Raw genomic sequence first — 22,355 nt, 5'->3', positions numbered from 1 at the left:
ATTTTTTCTCCGTCTAATTTTAGTGCCAAGGTATTAGTCTTCAATACAGTTTCTATTAAAATTAGCAAATTTACATTGATGCCAGTGGAAGAGGGGAGGCTCAATAGAACATGCAGAGCAGAACTAAATATCGTTTTTATGGCTAGGAAAGACAGGCACAGTAAATAAAGACCACGGAGACAGGTATACGTCAGTCAAACGTATAGGTCTTCATAGTCCTGTCTCCCACAGTGGTCAGTACCAAATGCTTGTGAAGAAGACTGAAAATCTGTATTACAGACAAATTAGCTTGCCCTCAGAATGTCTCTTTTCTCTGTTCTTTGCTTACTGGTTGTATGCTGCTGACAGCATTCAGTATTTGATGAGAAATAGCTAGCTGTTACATTACTGACATTCACATGTCAAATTTTCTTGATTAGAATAAAGTTTATAGGCTTGTAGTTTTTGTTGGAATCCAGTTTTGTTGGAATCCGGTTTGCATTTATTTAAGGAAGATGCTCAAATATCAAATATAATAGAAGGAATCTGATTTTTTGCAAACATGGGACAAAAATGTTTCTTTTCTTCTTTTTTCTTTTTCAACACTGTAATAGGAGCTTTGGACAGACTCAGAAACAGACATCGGGATCAATTAAAAAAGGCAATATGAAAGAAGCTGAGAAGCCACGTGCAGGGGACAAATTCTGCTGCATTTCCAAGCTGAAGGTATAGAAATATTTTAGCAATTTTTTATGAACACACAAGTGTAATTGCTTGCACTTACAGTGGTTTGGTAGAAGTTACATTCTAGACTAAATGAATGAATAGGTTCTGTTTCTTTCCTTATCCTTAATGCCTTAACTAAGGTCAAGCAAGTTTGTAAGCAATCATGTGTTGCTTTTTATGTCCCTGAACTTTACACTCTGTGATGTGTTAGAAGTATGGTTGATTGGTCCCTTGAAGCTCCACCTCTGAATTTGTGTAATCCCCCTAGTCTGACATGTTTACCATTCCTTCTTAAACCTGTGAAATGAGCCTTACCGATTGTGACATGGCAGTAAAAATTGGCTGTTGATGTACCCTAGACTATTCAAGTTGTCAAGAAGCTCTATAAAAGGTTGTAAAATAGCTTGGTTTTAATAGTAATTCAAAGCTCAAATACATTACTTAAGCTTTTTAGCATTTGCAGCAGATGTATTTAAAAATACTATAGATTTTATTTCAAAATACTGTTTATTAAGAACCCTAAAGTTAAAAGGATTTGAATACTACTGCATATATTCTTTTTTTTTTTTTTTTTTTTACTGTGAATTGCTACTAGATTCTTGTAGAAAGGACACGCTATTTACTACTTCTGTTTGAAATTACTTGTTCTGAGCTCATGACCTCTACTGAGGTGGGAGAGCAGATACTCGATCAAGTAATTCAATCAAAGGAAACGATCTTAGTTCTGCAAGTAATTAATCATTCAGATGAGCAAAGGGTGCGAAGGTCTTTGCACCCTGGTCTGGCTGCAGACGTTATACAGTCCTGCAGATGGCAATCTTGCAGCAGACACACTGTGGGAGAGGTTGTGCTGCTCCTGTCTCGGCTGGGGAAATGGGGCTTAAGGTTTCTGAAGACAGTCTTGGTCAATGGGAGCAGGTGAAGAACAAAATCTTTCTTCATTTTTTTGGTTTAGTGAAGCCATAACTCTGTGAACAAGGATAGATCATGGGATTTCAACTTGTATTTACACACATATCAGTGGATCAGGACTGTTCACTTGTTTTATCTGGAAGCACATCTTTGGTGGGGAAAATAACTATGGAACATTCCTGAATATATAACTTTGAATACTTTATGCATTTTCCTCTTTCCTTACTAGGTATTTCTTCTGGCGCTATCACTTGCATTTGTTGGTAAAACAATGTCTGGTGCTTACATGAACAGCATGTACACACAGATTGAGAGACAATTTAATATTCCGGCTTCTTTAGTGGGGATCATTAATGGAAGCTTTGAAATTGGTAATCACTCATTTTAATATTTCTTATTCTTTGAAAATATAATATGTTGGCTGAGCATGTGTTAGTGACTCTCATGTCCACAGCAATCTGTCAATTGCTGTATGTGACAATATTGACCAAATCTGTTCTACTATTTCAGCTGGTACTTACGTATTTACTGTTTTGGAAACTTAACAGGACAACTTAAATGAGGAATTTTAGGATTAAAAACTGGTTCATCTAATTTCTGCACTAGCTTAAGGTATGACAGAGCAGCTAACGCAATAGAACTACTTTATGAACTTTATACTGAATCAACTAAAAAAACAGAAAGATTTTATAAACTTTGTTTGAATTTAAGGTCATATTTAGCGTTTTACACTTCTTTTGATCAGTGACCTCAAAGTTGGTTGGAGTGGATTGTCTCCTTATTCAAACTCAAAAATATTTCAAGATTTCATACCTGTATGACTGTAAAGAACGTTTCCAGTTCTACTGTTAGTGACCCTTACCTTGCCTATCAGTGAATTTTATTGCCCAGTGACAGGCTTATGCCTTGTCACGGCCACAAAAGCCAAACAAAAGCTTCAAACCCATCTAAAGAGAGATTCTCAGAGGATGTGTTTTATACCCTTAAAGTCACAATGTGTATCTTTATTATCCCTAGCTCAGGTGAGGAAATGGCTCATATACACTGGTGGGGAGGGGAGACAAGGCTCCTTCCCTCCCTTTTCCTGGCCTCCTATATCTGCATGTGCAAGAAGAAGAAACTGTTGGCAACACCGTGCTGCTGCCTGCAAAGCAGTCTGATGGGGCAGCTCAAAGTTATGATAGAGAAGGAATACCCAGAATATATTCTTGCTTTTGATAAGGAGGAGACTTTAAGAAATATGAAATGGCCAAGATTAATAAAGTAGTATGTAAAAGGATTATTATTTTAAATAAATTATCCTCTCATATATACTTTTCTATAACAAGTTGTGGCATTCTTTTCTCCAAGGATGTAAAATAACTGTGAATAATCACATTAATAAGAGTCAGTGTATGTGGCAGACATAAGGAACTCATTAGGACCGTGTAAGTGTATGTCTTTAAGTATAATTCAAGCCACTGGTTCAATACGGTCAGTCCAGCAATCATACATAAAAAAGATGTTACCTTCTTTCAGAGAATGATGCTCATCACTCAGAGACATGGTTTTGTTCTTTTGACAAAAAGATCACAAAATTAACAGGTGTATGATTACTAAATTGTTATTTTTATGGGACCTGATTCATAACATGAAGCTTGATTCTTTTCTCAGTTGCATAGCAATAAATGAAGAATATAGAAAATCAGCTGATTCTGAAGTGGAATTGGAGAAGAGAATGAAGATTTTTAGCCCATTTGTATTTTTAAATGGTACTAGGTACAAAAATCTGTATTTTTTAATTCCTTTTAAACTATTACTGAAATTAATATTAATTTATTATTCTTTTTTTCTTTGTTTGTCATCTTGTGTTTATTATTTTCAGTACAAAAACACTTGAGTATATAGTTCTGTATTTTCCCACACATTGCAAAATAGAGTATCCTAGGAGAATAATTTCCTAAACCAGCTATTATTCTGCAGCCCCTGGGCCTGATCTCTATGCAAAGTAGTGGGAAATTTCTTCTTTACATAGGTGCAGTCAAAAGTCTCTTTCACCCTGATCTCTTTTCCGTTCTGCCTTCTATTCTCACATTCTTTCCACGTGGTGTAATTCTCCCAGAAAAAGATCACAGATAGGAGGGAATTACTGCATCGTTTAGGCAGTTCCCTGTCTAGTTAGTTTTTACAAGACAGGAAGTAAGAGATGTTGAGTATACTCAAATTTCTGTTGCACTTTAAAAGATATAAAGATGCCTTGGTTTGTAAATAAGGACCAGGTTCTTTTTGCAGGCAACTTGCTGCTGATAGCATTTGTGAGTTACTTTGGAGCAAAGCTTCACAGACCCAGAATAATTGCTTTGGGCTGCACAATTCTGTCATTTGGATGTCTTTTGATATCACTTCCTCATTTCCTGTTTGGAAGGTGAGTATTTTGCTTAGCTCACAGCAGCTTCTGTGATCCTTACTTGCCTTAATCCATAACTTCTCCCCTGAAATAGTATTGCTTATTGAGAGAGACATTGCTGAACATGGGTACGATATGATAATTGTAGAGCAGCTTGTTTTGTTTTGCTTCTGAGATGGCTTCAAAAGTCAGTCATCACTTCCTGAGGAGAGTCACCCCTGTGCTGGGCACCTTCCCTTGCCCTTGCCTTGCCTTGCCATCATCCTTGTGCTACCTCTTGTGTGGACTCTCTGAAGAAACAGCGGCCGGTGATACTGTCACATTACACTACTAGCTCTTATCTGCTTGGATGGGCAGTACCAGATGATTTTTAAAGATGTCTTTGGTCTGGAGCCTGGATGACAAATCTTACCTGATTGCCGGGTTGGCAAGGCCTTTACAGACCATAATGATTCTTTAACCACTTTTTCACTTTTTTTGCTTGGCTTAACAAAACAATCATTTAGGCTTGTCTATATTTTAATCAGTGAGATATCTTCTGAGAAAAGAAGATCCTCTGACCTTGTTATGTCCAATGTGGTATGGCTCTGACAGCCTTGGTGGCACCCTCTGCTTGGGGTGTAAATTGGATTAGAATGTAAGAAGAGTCAGAGAGAAGATGATATGAGGGATTTTGTTAGGGTGTTTCATCAACTTCTCCTGAAGCATCTGGTACAAGATTATGTTAGAGGCTAGATAACAGTCTGGATAAAACACTGCGTTGATTCCCTGCTACAGTTCCTTTGTTCCTAGCCTGATTTGTTACTGAGTCTCAGTTAAGTTTTGACGTGGGTTTCCTTCTTCCTATAGCTACACACTCTTCATATAGGTAGCTTCATTGCTGAAGTACAGATTTATGAGGTGGTTCTGATGTATTTCTTCTTAACCTATACATGCTTTCCTTTGATTCAAACAGGTATCGTATTGAAAGCAGTATTTCACCATGGGAGAATTTTTCAGTCATGCCTCTGTGCCTTGTTAATCAAAGCTTGTTCTCTTTACCTACAGAGGAACCATCAACAGGTATGACTCTTCCTATGCCTACTAATACTTTTTCCTCAGTTTTTATAGTGTTTAAATAAATAGGATTTTATTTTTATTAGCAAATATTTCAGGGTCATACTTTTGATCAGGCATAAAAACTAGAGGTCAGGAAATTTCCTAGCCTTCTTGTTTCTTTAGTCTGTAACTCCAGAGCTGTAGCTTTTTTTCATGCAGTTTTCACAGTCTCTGAACAGATCAGTTAACATCCCTGTCAGTCCACTTTGGGGAAATATAACACCAGGTTGTCTCACAAATGTTCCTCTTTTTGACTTGAAATACTGTGATACTATGAGGAGGTGGGAAACGTATTTGGACAATGGGTAAAAGTCATCAGGACACTTTTTCATTGTACCACACAAGAAATAAAAGAATGAGAAATAGAGGCAGAGCAAAAAAGTAGATCCCACTTCCTTTTAGAGAAGAGAAAATAGTTTAAACTAGGCTGAAACTTATTTGGGAGACTGAAACATGTATGTGCACTAGCAGTATGCATATAAAGTAACTACCATGAAGTCAAAAGACTCAGAGGCAATTAAATGATCACGCACAAAATCCTCACACTGAGGATGGGATTAATCTCTTTAGCTACCTCAAAGGGAAGCATTTAGTCTGAACCATCTCTTTAGGCTCCCTTGATAGGTGGTCAAAGGAGACTACAAAGCTCTTGCAGAGTGTGTCCCTTGCTGTTTACTTTAGGGTGGGTCAGATTGCCTCCTGGATGTGCCTACTGACTGTTGGAAACTTAGATGATTGGTGCGTGGCAAAAGTTAGGTGAAATGAATCCCACAGTTAATTGTTATATTTTGTGATGGTGTTCCATCAATGTGTGCTAAAGCTGAATCACACTGCTGTAATGTTGTATGTACACAGTGACATCAAACCATAGCATTGTACTGTAGTTTTCTGTGTCTCCATTTAGTAATGGATGTGGCTTCCAAGCTTTCTAAGACTGCATGTCACTTAAGGCATTAATTTTTCCATCTTCACAATGAAAAGTTGAGAAAAGTGAATACTTAATAACACTTGGAATTAATCTTTCATTTGAAGATTTCAGATGCTGTTTTTCTTCATTTTATAAATGCACAAATTAAGGCATAGTTAGCTAAAGCATTTTCTTTTAAATTATACAGCCATTCAATTTACACACTAGAACCCATAGGTCCTCAAGCCTATGACTATACTTGGGTAACGTGATTATTTCTCTATTAGTTTATGGACAAGCAAAACTGTGACGTTCATACATATGAGTCCATTTCCTGGGTGATGCAAAAACTGGTTTGAATTTGACCACATCTGCGTGTGGATTGCTTCACCCATGTTTGCTGACAGCAATCTGACATTGATACAGGAGATCCAGGCTTGATCTCTGAACAGTAATGCTTTCATTTAGAAAGTCATCAGTTGCTGCTAACAAAGCCCATTTTTATTTGTTAACAAATTGGCACTGAGAAGTCTCAGAATGACAAAGAGGGCCATAGAGAACAGTGGAATCTGAAGCAGACTGTATGGGATGAAGAAATCCAAGGTCAGGGAAAGAAAGAAAGTACTAAAGGTCATAATAGTTCCTGATATAACTGTCCTGATGTGGGACAAACAGGATTGTGCTGCAGCACAGTATTCTTCTGTTGAGTTATGTAGGAGGATGGATGTGAATAAATGAGAGCTAGATCCCCAGATAGATTCAGCAGGCTGGCCAGATATATTGTTATGGATCTTGATTTTGATAGAGAGTTGTATAAAGATCACAGTGAGTCAGAAACTTCCTCAGAGCGGTGCCCAGATGGGCAGATTGCAGGCTATGTTCCAGTGGGTGCCTGCTCAGGGAAACACTGACCTTCTGAGTTGCAGAGGTGTGATGGAGGTAGAAAACCTTTCTGTAACTTTTGGTGTCATGCACCAGTTATGGTGGAATTTGTATATTATTGCCTAATCAGTATTTGCATTGTCCGCAAGATGTCACAAATCTGAAATTGGATACCTGAACAAATAGCATCAGGACAGATGAAATTTCTGGATAGGGAGGTCATTGATGTGCAAGGTAAAAATCTGTAGTGCTAGAACAGAGCTTTGTGGTAAGGGTCTAAGCTAGGGTTTCCAGGTGGTGAGGACCATTGTACGGAGCGCTGGTTGAAGTTACCAGCAAACAGCCAATGATATAGACACAGAGGAATTTACTCTCCGTGCGCTTTTCTGGGGGCTTATGAACATTAGTAAACCAAAACTTGCTTTGTTGGAAGCAAATGGTGGCACCTTCCTGAAATCAGGAAGTGTTCTGTTTTATTTCAGACAATGTTCTTATGATCGAATGACAACATGCAGGCTTTATGCAACAATTAATTACCTGAATCATTGCAAAAGACTCCTGAATTTCAGAGAGATAGTCATACTGGTCTTACTAGCCAACTCTTCCAGACTGTTTAGGTCTCTCTGCAAGATAGCTCTCCCTCCTCATGTGTCCACCTCACCGCCCAGTTTGGTGTCATCAGCAAACTTGGTGACAGTGCTTTCAATCCCATAATCCAGATCGTTTATGAAGATGTTGAGTAGTGTGGGGGTCCCTATTTATCCCTGGGGGACCCCACTTGTGACAGGCTGCCAGTCTGAGTAAAAGCCATTGATCACCACCCTCTGAGTGTGGCCTATGAGCCAATTTCCCACCCATCTCGCAGACTGTCCCTCCAGTCTGTATCTTGCCAGTTTGTTTAGGACAAGGCTATGGGAAACAGTGGCAAATGCTTTGCTGAAGTCCAGGTAGACTTCAGCACCCACTGCCCTCCCCATGTTAACAGCAAGTATTACTTTGTTGTAGAAGATGATCAGGTTAGTCAGGCATGATTTTTCATCCCTTCATCACTGATGTTCAGGCACACTGTTCTCTCCACCAACATGAAAATGGCAGTTTTGGTGAGGGAACTAAGTAAAGGGAAGGGCCTAGCTTATGCAGTGGTTGGACTGCCAGGTGGTTGGACACGGTATGGCATGGAGAGGGATGGGATTTAAACTCTACTCCAGCAAGTGCGACAGCTTCTTCCAGTTCTGGAGCCTTTCAAGTTTGTGACTACTTATTTCCCCGTTTTACAGGACAGACCTACCCATCAAAGTTTAAGCTGTTAGTCAATTCTTTGTCTTCGTCTCTAGAATTTAATTAATAGTTGGATTTAAAACATTAATTCTGTCTTCTTATGTCATTCACAGAATGTGAAAAAGAGCCTGGGTCCTTGCTGTGGATATTTGTGATGGTTGGAAACATAGTACGAGGAATGGGTGAAACCCCCATCATGCCTTTAGGCATTTCATATTTGGAGGATTTTGCCAAAGCAGAGAATTCGCCTTTCTACCTGGGTAAATCTACCCTATTGTGATAACTCCCCTCCCCCAAATAAACACACACATAAACAAAGGCAAAAAAGAGGGTTATTACAACTTCCTTCAGTCCAATAAAGGAAGACAGAAGAACATTACTGCCTTATCAAAATAATAATGCTGTAGAACTTGTAATTTAACTAGAGATGCACTTGTCGAAATGAGGCCATTTTTAGGCACAAATGTCTATTCAGTAGAGCTATCCTAAACGTATATAACAATTCCAAGAAAATAATTATGTCTGGGTTCTAATTTAGTATGTTTTCTCCTTTTCATACTTTAGGATGTCTACATACAGCAACTGTAATCGGCCCCTTCCTTGGTTTCTTGTTGGCATCATTCTGTGCAGAACTGTTTCTTGATCTGGGATCAGTAGATGCAGGTAATGGATGAATATGTAAAATCTTACACATAAATCAGTAGCCATGATGGTGTATTTATCAACATTAAAAGATGTTTCTTTGCTAATATGAGGTGTCTTCATTTTATCTGAGTTTGCTGATGTTTCTTTTAGAATGGAAAATCTGTGTATAATATTCAATTCAATAAAAGGCCTGAATTCACACATAGACAAATGAATTTGCATATAAATTATTTGACGAACAATTGTGTCATCTGGCTTAACATAGGAAAGGGCTAGAATTGATTTAATACAAAACACTGAAATTTGCCAGAAAATTAGCAACATTAGAAAAGAAAACTGGGACTATTCTTTCATCAGCCTCATTTTAAGCATCCTTAAAATGCTTTTAATATATCACATGTCAGAGATGACTAGGAAAACACACAATGACAGCAAAGAATGTTGATGAACTAATGTAAAATATGTGATTTTGTTGTGTGGTTTTTTTTTGTTTGTTTGTTTGGTTTTTTTATAGAGGACATAACTATAACAACTACTGATGCCAGCTGGGTTGGAGCATGGTGGCTGGGCGTTTTGATTTGTGCAGCACTGAATCTTCTTGCAGGAATACCTTTTTGGTTTTTGCCCAAGTCACTTGTGAAGGAAGGAGAAACAAATGAACCTGAGGAGACAAGTAAAAAAAATGTAGAACTATTGCAAGAAAATGATAAAAATGAAGCCAAACAGACCATGTATGAAATTGCTAAAGGCAAGTTATATTGTATTTTTTTTTTCCTTCTTAATTTAGTTCTTAAGGTGTGAACTATGTCTGTGTATTTTTGTAAGTAAAGATGGGTCCAAGGTATGAAACGCATACTCTGTTTTTCATCTCTCTGTAGTACAAAGGATTTGCGCAGGGATTTAGAATGGCTCCTTGCAGAGGAAGAAAGCTAATTTCATAGATGTAGGATCTGAATTCACTCCTTTCCCCCTCCTGCATTTCAGGTGTCTGTAGATCTGGAGCTTTTCTTCCTGGTAGAGGATTAATACACTGAAATCTGGTTAAGGATATTACACCTCAGTGATCTGTGGACAAGTTGCAGATTAGTTGTTTGTACCCCACATTCACTGTGCGGAAAACCAGAAAACCAGCACAAGTCTTGTGCATTTCTTGAGTCCAACTTAAAGCCATAAAAGGGAATTCACAGGTGCTTAAGTGTCTCATAAACATTTAATGGCTGTTGAACAAGGATCTATTTGACTTACATTTATTTATGTTACCGCTGGCAACATTCACATCTGTGGTCTTTCAGATCTATATGTCTGTAGGAAGCAATTTTTTTTTCTTCCATTTTTTGTGCTAGTTGGAAACGTAAGTGAATAAAATAGATCAAAGGCTATGATCTTCAGTGTAGTCTCATGATTCAGTATACCCAGCTCAGGGCCCCTTGACAGGATCTTCATTTTCAGAAAGTAAGTGCCAAGTGCCAGTTACCTCTCCATGGTGTTTCAAGCTGAGCCCTGCAAATTCACCACACTCAGAGTGAGTACTCGGATCTTGGCTGATATTGCAACTTCATTTTGAGAAACACAGCATCTTTGCTGTCATGTAGCCTTAAATGAATCCATGAATAAAGTACTGCTCTGGTGAGGAAAGGTTCCTAGCTCAGACTGTGGATCCTAGTACTCCAGAGTCCCTTCAGAGCTTATGTTTTCATCATCGTTCCCTCCTTGTGTTGGTGTGAATGTCCACTGTCCCTGAATATCCTGAATTAAGAATCTTTTCATTTCACAGAATGGTTGAGGTTGGAAGAGACCTCTGGAGGTCACCTGGTCCAACTCCCTGCTCAAGCAGCGCCACTTAGAGCTAGTTGACCAGGACGCGTTCAGACAACTTTTTAATATCCCCAAGGATTTCAAGTTGAAAATTGAAGTATTTACAGTTAAAATTAATCTATTCCTCAGAAAGCTCTGATTATAAACTGCATGGCATATATAAATAATACAGCCTATTTATAGTGTTTCAGATATTTGACTCATTTTTGCAAGACTTGCACACAGATCCTCTTCTAGTAAGATACTTGCCTACCTCTGAAATAGATATATCCTTCCTAAGCGGTACACTTTCAATGAAGCACAGTCATTATTTTACAGATGCTTATGTTTTTCTGCAGAGTTTCTTGACAATAGCTCAGCACATTAATTAATGGAGAATGTTAGACAAAGAGGAACTGTGGGGTTTTTTTATGGTTCAGATCCTGACTTAATAGGCATTACGCAGAGAAAAGACCTGTGTAAATTAGTTTCTCAGATGCTTACTTGGTTGAAGACTGGCGGATCCAGACTTTGAGAGTATGGTGGGAATAACTGTGGTCACCTCCCTCTTCAGGCCTCTTTTGCCCCATCACTGACAGTAGCAATAACCAAAATCGGTGATCAGGTCTCTGGGGGCAGGTTGTCACAGCTATCTAGTGCATTTGCTCCCCTTTCCCCTTGTATTCCTTTCGCATGCCAGGTGCAGGAAAGGGGTTTTGGTGAATGCTCTGAGGGCATGGGATGAGAGAAAAAGGATTAGGAATGGCGGACGAGTAGCTGCTGCTGCAAATCTGTAGGTGAAAAGTTCGGTCACTATACAGCTAAAAAGTTTCAGGAAACTTTTACGATAAGATTATTTCTGTGATTTTTTTATAAGCAGCAACATGCATTAGTTTGCATGTGTGTGTGCATGGCTATCTTTGTGTAGAAGAGACATGTTGGAGTAGCCTGCGTTAAGCAAGTAATCTTTGGCCTGTGGTGTCTGGCAAAGCACAAGAATTAGCCTGATCCAATTAAGGACCGTTCCTATTTCCCTCTTCCCCCCTCAGCCACACTGAGCAATGGGTGATTAATTTCATAAAGCATCACACTAACTCATTAAATTATTTCATTCCAGATTTCATCCCGTTCCTCAAGGCTCTGTTTCACAACCTGGTGTATATGTTATTTATATGCATAACTGTGTTACAGTTCAGTGCCTTCAATGGCATGATATCCTTCATGCCCAAATATTTGGAACAGCAGTTTGGAAAATCTGCATCGGATGCCATCTTTTTAATTGGTACATTTGCATTTTACTTTGTTATGTTCTACCAAGTACTGATGTCTCTCTGCAAATTCTCTCTATTTATATATATATATATTCATGTATACATACTACATATACATACTAAGGTCAAATGCTTCTACAAGTGAGAGATTCCACACTACAAAGCATTTCTAAATAATCATGCATTTTCTGCTAAACATCTCCTGATTTTCTGTGCAGAATTTAATAATCCACTTCCCATCTTTTGAATTGGCCCAGAAAATTCAGCTGATGTAAAACTTGCACCACTGATCTCAAAGATGATATGCTAATTTGCATCAAGAGAGCGTGGGCCCAATTATCTTGATTATATTGTCTTGATTAAAAAGTATACTATAAAGTAAAGGGTACATTTTATGTTCATGAAAATGACGTCGCTAGAACTCTTAAGCCATAGATGGGTTGAACCTATGCACAGCTAAAATTGTCAGTGATCTTCAACACTTCCCATCATCTCCACTCCTCAGGTATTGGTCTTGGGCCTTCTGAAAGCCTCAGATCCTCTTTCATATACAGAACTCTGTGGAAGTAAAGCACTGACCAAATAGCTGTCTTTTTTTGTCTCTTCTTTATCAGCTTGTCTTTTTTTATGAGTGAGGACAAGGAGGTGTCATGCATTGGGAAATGGTAATGGCAAGTAGTTGTAGCACAAAGCAAATATCCTGAAACTGTAGGAGCCTTTCTATGGTTCACTTTATCATGTCTTAAACTCTCAGTTCCCTTGTTTAACTGCAGTGATTTAATTAGACTAGAATTTATCTAATCATTATAGAAGAAACATCTTAAAATACATCTAGCCATACTTCTGTTCCTTAACTCAGTGGTCATCTTTCACAGCAGCTGCACCATTTTCTTTAAAACCTGCTACACAGAATGTCCCAGACCTTACGAGTATTACTGTTGCCCTCTGTAACCAGTGTTTTGAAGCTGTGCATCCAAAGATGTGTAACTATCATACATGTTACCTGTGTGGCGTTGACATTGCACTGCTGGTTTGTTTTTCAGGCAGCTACTTCCTAAATGTCTTTCAGTTAGTCTTTGCTTCATTAAAGTATCAAACAGCAAAGAAGCGTGAGAGCACGTTCAGTAACCTCATATCAAAACTGAAAGTCTGTTCCTCCTTTCTGTGATGCTCAGTGTGCACCAAGATGTGCTCCACTAGCTTATCTTTCTGTTGAGTTTCTCTCTCAGCTAGTATTAAAACAGTGCCTTTTTTTTTTTTTTTTTTTTGTGTGTTGGAACTAGATTGCAACTTTAGATTGCAATTTTCCAATGAACCATTTCAGTCTTACCCTCTAGCTCACTCTCCAAGTAGTTCCCAACTGCTGTTGACTTTGGCAGAAGTTTTGGGTATGCAAGGGAACTAGTAGAGATCCATTTCTGACTGTAGTTAAATTATTCAGTCACATGAGTCTTTGCCAAACACAGTCTTCCCTTATGAGTAGCTTTGATGGTCTCCTTTATTTTAACATGGAAGTTTCACTTGTTTAAATAGGTGTTTACAATTTACCAGTTATATGCGTTGGGTATTTTTTTGGAGGCTTATTCATGAAGAAATTCAAGATCCATATCTATCAGGCTGCCAACATAGCATTTTGGGTATCTTTACTGGAATATCTTCTCTACTTTGCTGCCTATTGGACTGTCTGTGATACTTCACCAGTTGCTGGCCTAACAGTTTCCTATGAAGGGTATGTACTTTAAGACACAAGAGGACTTAAATCTTAAGACACTGGAATTATTTTTCTTGTCAAGAATCGTCCAGGGACTCCATAGTTTTGCAACATTTTAGTTTCATGATCTAAATTCTAAAAGCTTTTCACTTGCATGAGACAATAGGTCTATTTTCTATTATCCCTGTTTTAAACAATAAAGTGTATTAAAAAAGAGATCCATATCAAGACTCATGCAATTGCATGTCCGTATTAATTCTTATACTAATATAATTATACGTTCAAGTCATGTAACTGCAGGTAAAAATAAGAAGTTGTTGATCAAATTAGGCATACATGAATGCAATTTCAGAATTACAGAGGAACAAAACCCTTTCTTTATCTTATGCTGATTTACTGGAATTTGATTGGTGGACGAAAACCTGGACATGAGCCGACAATGTGCGCTCGCAGCCCAGAAGGTCAACTGTGTCCTGGGCTGCATCGAAAGAAGCGTGGCCAGCAGGTTGAGGGAGGTGATTCTGCCCCTCTGCTCTGCTCTGGTGAGACCCCACCTGGAGTACTGCGTCCGGCTCTGGGGCCTCAGCACAAGAAAGACATGGACCTGTTGGAGCGGGTCCAGAGGAGGGCCACAAAAATGATCAGGGGGATGGAACGCCTCTCCTATGAAGAAAAGCTGAGAGAGTTGGCATTATTCAGCCTGGAGAAGAGAAGGCTTCAGGGAGACCTTATTGCGGCGTATCAGTACTTAAAGGGGGCTTATAAGAAAGATGGTGGCAAACTTTTTAGCAGGGCCTGTTGCGACAGGACAAGGGGGAATGGTTTTAAACTAAAAGAGGGTAGATTTAGACTAGATATAAGGAAGACATTTTTTACAATGAGGGTGGTGAAACATTGGAACAAGTTGCCCAGAGAGGTGGTGGATGCCCCATCCCTGGAAACTTTCAAGGTCAGGTTGGACGAGGCTCTGAGCAACCTGATCTAGTTGAAGATGTCCCTGCTCATGGCAGGGGGTTGGACTAGATGACCTTTAAAGGTCTCTTCCAACCCAAGCTATTCTATGATTGCTATCGAGTTATCAGAGGGTACTTTATCTGCAGTTTCTTAATTTGAAGCCTGCCATTAATCATTGCGAGGTGTTGCATGTCTGTAAAATGCACATGTAGGTATATGTAACACTTATAGAAATCAAGTACATGCATACCATAAATGAGAAAAATGCTGTAAGGTATGCATACCTATCTATGAATTTATAATATTAATATAACGTAATGTAATATAACATAATGTAATATAACGTAATGTAACATTCTGCAGAAAGATAGAAAGGCATGACACCAGGATAGGAGCATGTAGGATTGTGTCCTGGATCAACACGTGAGCTTGAATAGAATCTTAACAATTACGAAGGGTTGCTGTAGGTATTTCGTTACTGAAATATTTATTCATCTTCTAAATGTATTTCAGAATAGAGCAAGTTTCATATGCAGAAAATACTCTTCTTGCTGGCTGCAACAAGGATTGTGATTGCCCACTTAAAATATGGGACCCTGTTTGTGGGAACAATGGAATCACATATGTGTCACCTTGTCTTGCTGGGTGTAAAGCTTCAAGAGGAACTGGAAAAAGTGTGGTAAAGCGTACATTTTATTGTGCTGTAACTATGAAATATAGTAGGTGAGAAATATCCATATCAATATAGGGTGGGAAATATCCATACATGTACATTTAATTGGATATATAAGGTGATAGATAGAGTTGGACAAATTCATTGAGTGGCAACAGAAATTCCAAACTGAATATGAAAATTAGTTAAAGTTTAAACTAAAGTATATAATGAAGAAGCCTCCTTTTCTTCCAATAATTGAAGGAATCTTAAATGCTCAAAATGGACTGAGAAATTATTCTCAAGGTATTGCCAGTTGGAAACCTGAGTGCACAAGAACATTTGAGCCAAAATGGAATTCTATAGCATAAACTTAATAATCTCTTTTATCCTGTAGATTTAAACAAGTAACCGGGTCTTATCGAACTTTTATTATCTTAATTAATAACACATTTTCCATAAAAAAAAAAAATTCTAACTAGACTGAAAACAAACAAAAATAATGAGTTCAATAAAAACCCAAATCATACAGATTTTAGAAAGCCTCTGTACTTTACAAATATTTTAAAGAAGTATTAGAGGATAGTAAGGGCCAGACACTGGTGCCCTTGTTCACCTTGGCTGACGTTTGAGAGCCCTTATTCTGGCAATAGTCTCAATGATTTCAGTAGAAGCAAGTGTTTGCGTGAGAATATTGCAACCCAGCCTCAATCAAACATCTCTGGTTTCTTCTCTTCGGGCATATGAAAGACCGCACACTAGGTTATGAAAAAGAGGGTCAGATCTGTTGGCACTGGAAAGACCATGTAACCAGGCTGTGCTGGGAAATATGAGGGCTCTCTTGATCTTGGCCTGCTTGAGGAAGCACAATGCCAGCCGCATAAGAGGACCATAGCTCCCTCCCGCTCTTTAGCCCCGTACGCCACATAGAGGTGATGGTTGGGCCTGTGCCTGGCAGGCTGGGAGAGAGGCCGCAGTGCAGTGCTGCACATGTGTAACATACTCAAGTGCAGGAGAGTGAGCTAGGTGCCAACTGTGCGAGTTTCACACTCGGTGTGTGAGTTTTGACAAGTCTGTGTGATTAAAATACTCTTTTGACAGGTATTTGAAAACTGCACCTGTGTTGCAGCCTCAGGGTTTTCATCGCAAAATGTCTCTGCAATTCTGGGCCAGTGTGATGGAGAAGAAAACTGTGACAAGATGCTTCATTATTTTTTAATATTGTCATTAGTCTGCAGCTTCATTTTTTCCTTAGCAGCCATGCCTGGGTACATGGTCTTAATAAGGTACAGTAAAACGTCCTTATCTTAAGAAACCTACTGGACTTTTTATTCTGAGGTCAAACACTCCCAGGAATTAAAAGTGTGTTAGTTTGTGTATAGAGGACAGAAGAATAGAAAGATCTTATGTCATTTCTGTGCTGTGTTAGGGTTTAGTGTCACGTCAGCTTTATAACCTGTTGTTGCTTCTGGCTATCAGCTGTATCCTGAATTAATGTAGGACTGCTGAGTCAGTGCACTGAGATACTGAGAGCTGTGTGATACCCATGTGTTTACTGATCACATCAACATGATGTTGATTAAGGCACAACTATCTTGCACTTTGCGCTGGCCTCAGTCCAAGTGGATGATACTGGGGCAATAGCTTTTTCTTTTGTGATTTGGCAGTCTTAGTTAAGGAACTTCAGAAAATGTCACCTAATGAGGATAATTAACTTTTTCCAGTGCTCTAATTAGAATAGTTTGGGCCTAATGTGATGAAGAGTCTGATTTAAAAAAAAAAACAACAGAGGTAAACATTCTTATTAATATCACCTCCACTAATTGTTGTACAATGTAATTATCATACAGGTCTCTAAAGCCTGAAGAAAAGTCATTTGGAGTGGGTATCCATGGACTAGCTTCAAGAGTATTTGGTAAGAAAAGCTCTAACATACTTCAGAAGCACAGTTAGGTCTGATCTAGAGTTAGTTAAGAATCACATCAGGGCTATGGGCATGGCACAGGAGTGTACTTTTATGGAGTGCCTTTGATCAGGAAGAATTTGGGTTTTTTTACAGATCTAGGCAGCATGACAAATTAGAACAGCTTTCAGTTTGCATTTATTTATACTGGGTAATAGGCTGACTACATCTGCCTTTCATCTGAAAGCCATTTTACATTCTGTCACTCTTGTTATACGTTTATCAAACACAACACTCACTCTCTCACCTATGAGAGAAAATGTTGAGTTTTGAATAGGAATCACAGTCCATGTTGTAGCATGTATGTATTGTTAAACAGGCAACAGGAAATAAAATCTTTGGTTGAAGGTAAGTGGATAAGGAAGAAGAGAGAACCTAAGAAATACAGAGAACATGGTTCATGCTGCAAGAGGACAGGACAGATGGAGTAGGTGAGAAACAGCATAGGTTCTATAGTGTATCTGCTAATCAGAAAAAATACGCTGTTCACAAAAACATTGCTAATATCCTTTTTAGCTGGAATTCCATCTCCCATTTATTTTGGAGCTTTGATAGATACCACTTGCTTGAAGTGGGGTACTATGACTTGTGGTGGAGAAGGTGCATGTAGGATGTACGACATTGTCACATACAGGTATATTTGCTACCTTTTTTTAATTTCTCCCTCTTCCTGTATTATTACATGCACAGAGATATAATTGTTCGCTCTTTATCTTTTCCTAGTAGACAAACTGCTCCTGTGTTAAAGATTTGATACAACACTTCTCTTTGGCATTGGCTTTATTTGTCAAGTGCAACCTTTGCCACAGACATTGGAGCACCCTTTGAACAGAAATGTTCTGGTGCCATGATTACATTCACTAATGACCCTTTATGAGAACAGACCTTAAAACACTGAATTCTGATAAAAAAATTAAAGCAGTAAGCCCTTGTGGGAAAAATGTCAGATGTTTAATGGCTGACTATGCAATATCTTTGAACAGAAAATGGTTGAAATAGTACTTGAATTAAAATATAGGAGAAATATATAGAGAGGATATAGTTACCCAAGTTGGAAATTGGCCCAGCATACTATGTTCATGCGTTTGTAGTTGTAGTTTGCTCCTTCAAGGAGCACTGTGGGAATTTTGAAGAAAAGTCTTGTTGAACTAACGACCTCAGGCTGATTCCTTTTAATACTGTGTTGAGGTTGATTTGGAAGAAGAATGCTAGCTCTTGAATACCGAAGAGTTTTACTCAGGTGGTCTGAGCTGTCCTTTTCAGGGCTCTCTCTTTCCCCTGTGGAGAAAGCCATAAGGGTACCAGGTGGCTAACTTCGCTGGCTAAATTAGTTGCCTGAAGTTGGGTGATGTAAATAGCCATTTTGCTGACACTGATATATTCCCTGTTCTCATGTTGATTCATCTTCTGTGAGATCCAAAAGGATCAGGCCACAAGCTGTAGAGCAGCTGGGCAATTGTCACAAAACAATGTATGCTGAATAGTTTTGCTATTTTTTCATGAATGACATTTAATGAAGCTCGTCCTTTATTTCAGGTGGCTCTATCTTGGCCTGCCAGCAATATTACGTGGAGTGTCCTATATCCCGAGTGCACTAATTCTCCTTATTTTAAAGAAGAAACTTAAATCTGAAAGCCAAGTCTTATTAAATGCACCGGTAGAAATGCAGGATAAAGTACAAGAAGCATTGAAATAACATTTCAAAGCAAGACATATTGTGAAAAAACCTTGCAGTGTAAATTTTGGATATATCCTTGCGAAAGATTTCATACTTTAACTAGTGAACACTTGGACAGAGATTAATAGTTACACATAGTTCTATCCTAATTATAGTATAAAAGTATCAGTTCATAAACAGAAGTTACAGGAAAAATATGTTTGGTGCAAAAGAACAAGGAGTAGAAATAAGAAAACTTATGAAATGCCAGGCATGATAGAATGATATTTGCGAGTATTTTGCCTATCATATTGCTGTCTACTAAATCCTATACCTTCTCACGTCTTGTCAAATTGTTTTTTGAATGGTACATAACCGTAGTCATCCATGTGCTCTTCCTGGTCTTTGTCCAATTTTTATTTCTCTCAGATGTGACGCTACAATGAATGTATTATCCATTTGGGGTTTACTGACAGTGAGCTGTTGCCCTAGGATGCCTTAAATATCTCAGAAAAAGACCCTGAATGTCTTAGGAAAAAAAACATACAGAAAACCCTGCTGATAAGGGTGTATGTCACACTAGGTGTATCTTTGGTTGAGTATAGTGCATCCATGTTTACCTTCTAGATTGGAACTGCCTCATATTTAGGTCTGTCTGCAGGTGGTCATGCAATAACTTCTCAAGCCGTTTTATTACAGCTGTTGGAAATAAAACACCCCCTCCTGATTATTATTCCCTACTGCATAAGGCACAGAGGGAGATTCTGGAACTTTACTATAGACCAATGCTCCAGCACTTGCAAATGTTTCCTAGCCATTTAATCTGCATGACAGAGACTTACTCCCATTTTGTCCATCTGGGACCTTCTGCAGCCACAGAAAAATGGGAAGGATGTTTCCCCGGAGTAGCTATGTTAGTTAAGTTATATTCTGTTTTACTTTAAGGTGTCTTATTAACACTATACGTGTATGTGCTTGGAATTGCTTCCTGCCCTCGTGGAATCAATGACAAAGGATCCATTTCTTCCCACAAAGCAGGAAATCAGCTCTGGAATTTAAAGTTTCTTCAAATACAGGAGGTCCTTACAATTAATTCTTTTGCAAAGATATGCCACAGCCCCTTCCTCCATTTGCATCGGACGATAGAGCTGAACAGGTGTAACGTGCCGAAGGGGAACAGAAGAAAAGACAAACGTGATGCAGCCTGTAACAGAGCAGAGCGGAGAATGCAGTTCTCTATTAAGCCACAGGTCTTCCAGAAGCTTCGTGAACGTTTGAAGCACAGCTGATTTTCAGCATTGTTCTTGCTATCATGGGGCACTTACTGAAAGCCATCATTCTTCCTTGTGGATATTATATTCCTCCAAAGCTAGAGTTAAAAATCTTTTGCAGGCATTTAGTCACAGTTTGGTGCCAAGGTAACCTGGGAAACGTGAAAAGTTACAGTGCACCAAAGTTTCACAGCTGTAGCAAACAAAAGGGCTTTGTTAGGTAGGCAAATCTGTGCCATTTAAATGGACCACTGCCAAAGAGTCAGGCATAGTTAACTCACTGTGTTTTTAAATGGAAGGAAGCAGATAGGAAAGTTTCCAAGGTTTAAATTTAGAATTTTAGTAGATACATTAACTTTCTTTTTAATTGTTCTATTTCATCTGCTTGAGAATGTAGCAGTGAAACAGGCCACCTTCACCAGATGCTTTGAAGTCATTAGCCTGCCACTCAGTCTGTTTATCAACTTAGACAGTGCTGGCTGGAGAGCTGGCTGGGTGATGGCATGGTAGAGAGGCTTCTTGGCATAAGCCTACGATGGGAACATTACTTCTCCAGAGCAAAACCAGGAAATGGAGAGTGCAGGTCATTCCAAAATAATCATCATAAAACCTTTATGATATGCCATGTCTGGTACAACAGACATTCCTAGGATTAGATTGGGAGGTTAGAAAAATACTCTTGGAGCTATTCCTTCAAAGCCAAACTGTAAAGGCTTGATCGTTCCAAGTTTTGAGCATGCTGACATTGATTCAGCAAAGCGTTTAAGCATGTACTTAACTCAAAAATGAGTGGCCTTATTGATGTTTATTGTTAAAGTAGGTGTCCTGATTTTGGCTGGGATAGAGTTAATTTTCTTCCTAGTAGCTGGTGTAGTGCTGTATTTTGGATTTAGCATGAGAATAATGTTGATAACACACTGATGTTTTAGTTGTTGCTAAGCAGTGCTTACACTAGTCAAGGACACTTCAGCTTCCCATGCTCTGCCAGCGAGGAGGCGCACAAGAAGCTGGGAGAGAGCACAGCCAGGACAGCTGACCCAAACCGGCCAAAGGGATATTCCATACCATATGATGTCATGCTCAGTATATAAACTAGGGGCAGTTGGCTGGGGAGCAGCGATTGCTGCTCGGGGACTGGCTGGGCATCGGTCGGTGGGTGGTGAACAATGGCATTGTGCATCACTTGCTTTGTATATTCTGTTATTATTATTATAATTATTATTATTACTACTATTATTATAATTATTATTTTACTTTATTTTATTTCAATTATTAAACTTTTCTTACCTCAACCCATGAGTTTTCTCACTTTTACTCTTCCGATTCTCTCCCCCATCCCACCGGAGGCAGGGGAGTGAGCAAGCGGTTGCGTGGTGTTTAGTTTGCTGCTGGGGTTAAACCACAACAGTGGTGATGTCAGATGTTTCAAGACTGAGCCCCGAACTGCCACTGCTGAGACACTCATTTGAACAGAGGCTACTTGCTGTTGGTTACCGTAGGTACTCAGATGATATTCACTGTGCTTGAAAGTTTGGGCTGATCCTGGTCTGATGTTTCAAGCACCGAGACTTGCATCAACGTTGTTGGTAGCACAAGCCACAAATGGGAAAATGCCAATAGAAGTAAGAGTAGGTGTAAAGTTTTTTATAAAGCAGTAGCATATGAATATTTGAGTTGATTAAATCCAATATCAAATTAATAAAAATGGGTGATAAGTTTATTTTCTGAGTGCCTGAGAGCCGAGCAGATGGCTTTCGCAGTACAATCAACCATGTTTCTTTGTCACTGAAGTTTCAACTCATTAAAGGGTGCCCATGAGTTGAATTTTGATCCCTAAACCTACCAAGTGGAAGGCCAGGTGCTGGTGCCTGGATATGGATGCTGCCAGACACTGAGAAACAAACACTTGATGTTTTTCTGGCAATGTGACCAGTGCAACCATCTTGGAAATATCTTAAAGGCAATGGTACACAAACTGTGCACATGTATTTATCTAGCATTTTGTACTTGGTACCTTTTCTAATGATCCCTGATGTTCCATTGGTTTTTTTTGACCATAATCATGTGGTGAGCTGTCATTTTCAAAGAAATAACAACACAGTCTTCAGTATCTTACTGAAAAATGGCAATGCTTTGTAAAAAGCATATCTCTCTGCATGTGTAGGCTATGTTTTTTTTTTCCTATTTACATTATTTTTTCTGTTTCAACTTTTAATTTAATCAGCTACTTTAGTGCCAAGTCTTTCAGTATTTTACAAGTCATTATTAA

At 38.8% G+C, this 22,355-nt stretch overlaps 1 protein-coding gene across 1 annotated transcript; it reads left to right on the top strand.

Annotated features, from left to right (window-relative positions):
* Positions 1-645: 645 nt before the first annotated feature.
* LOC142079061 (solute carrier organic anion transporter family member 1A2-like) lies at positions 646-19,086 on the top strand. Its single transcript, XM_075142987.1, has 14 exons — positions 646-705; positions 1,847-1,988; positions 3,889-4,021; positions 4,959-5,065; positions 8,282-8,428; positions 8,733-8,831; positions 9,328-9,561; positions 11,725-11,889; positions 13,412-13,607; positions 15,057-15,222; positions 16,297-16,481; positions 17,046-17,110; positions 17,675-17,792; positions 18,695-19,086. Exons 1-14 carry the CDS (start codon positions 646-648, stop codon positions 18,852-18,854), a joined length of 1,977 nt encoding a protein of 658 aa, XP_074999088.1. The 3' UTR covers positions 18,855-19,086.
* Positions 19,087-22,355: the final 3,269 nt, after the last annotated feature.

The sequence above is a fragment of the Calonectris borealis genome, chromosome 1, assembly GCF_964195595.1.
Source record: "Calonectris borealis chromosome 1, bCalBor7.hap1.2, whole genome shotgun sequence".
NCBI lineage: Eukaryota > Metazoa > Chordata > Aves > Procellariiformes > Procellariidae > Calonectris > Calonectris borealis.
Note: the sequence above shows the minus strand (reverse complement) of the source record. Positions and strands in the feature narration are given on the sequence as shown.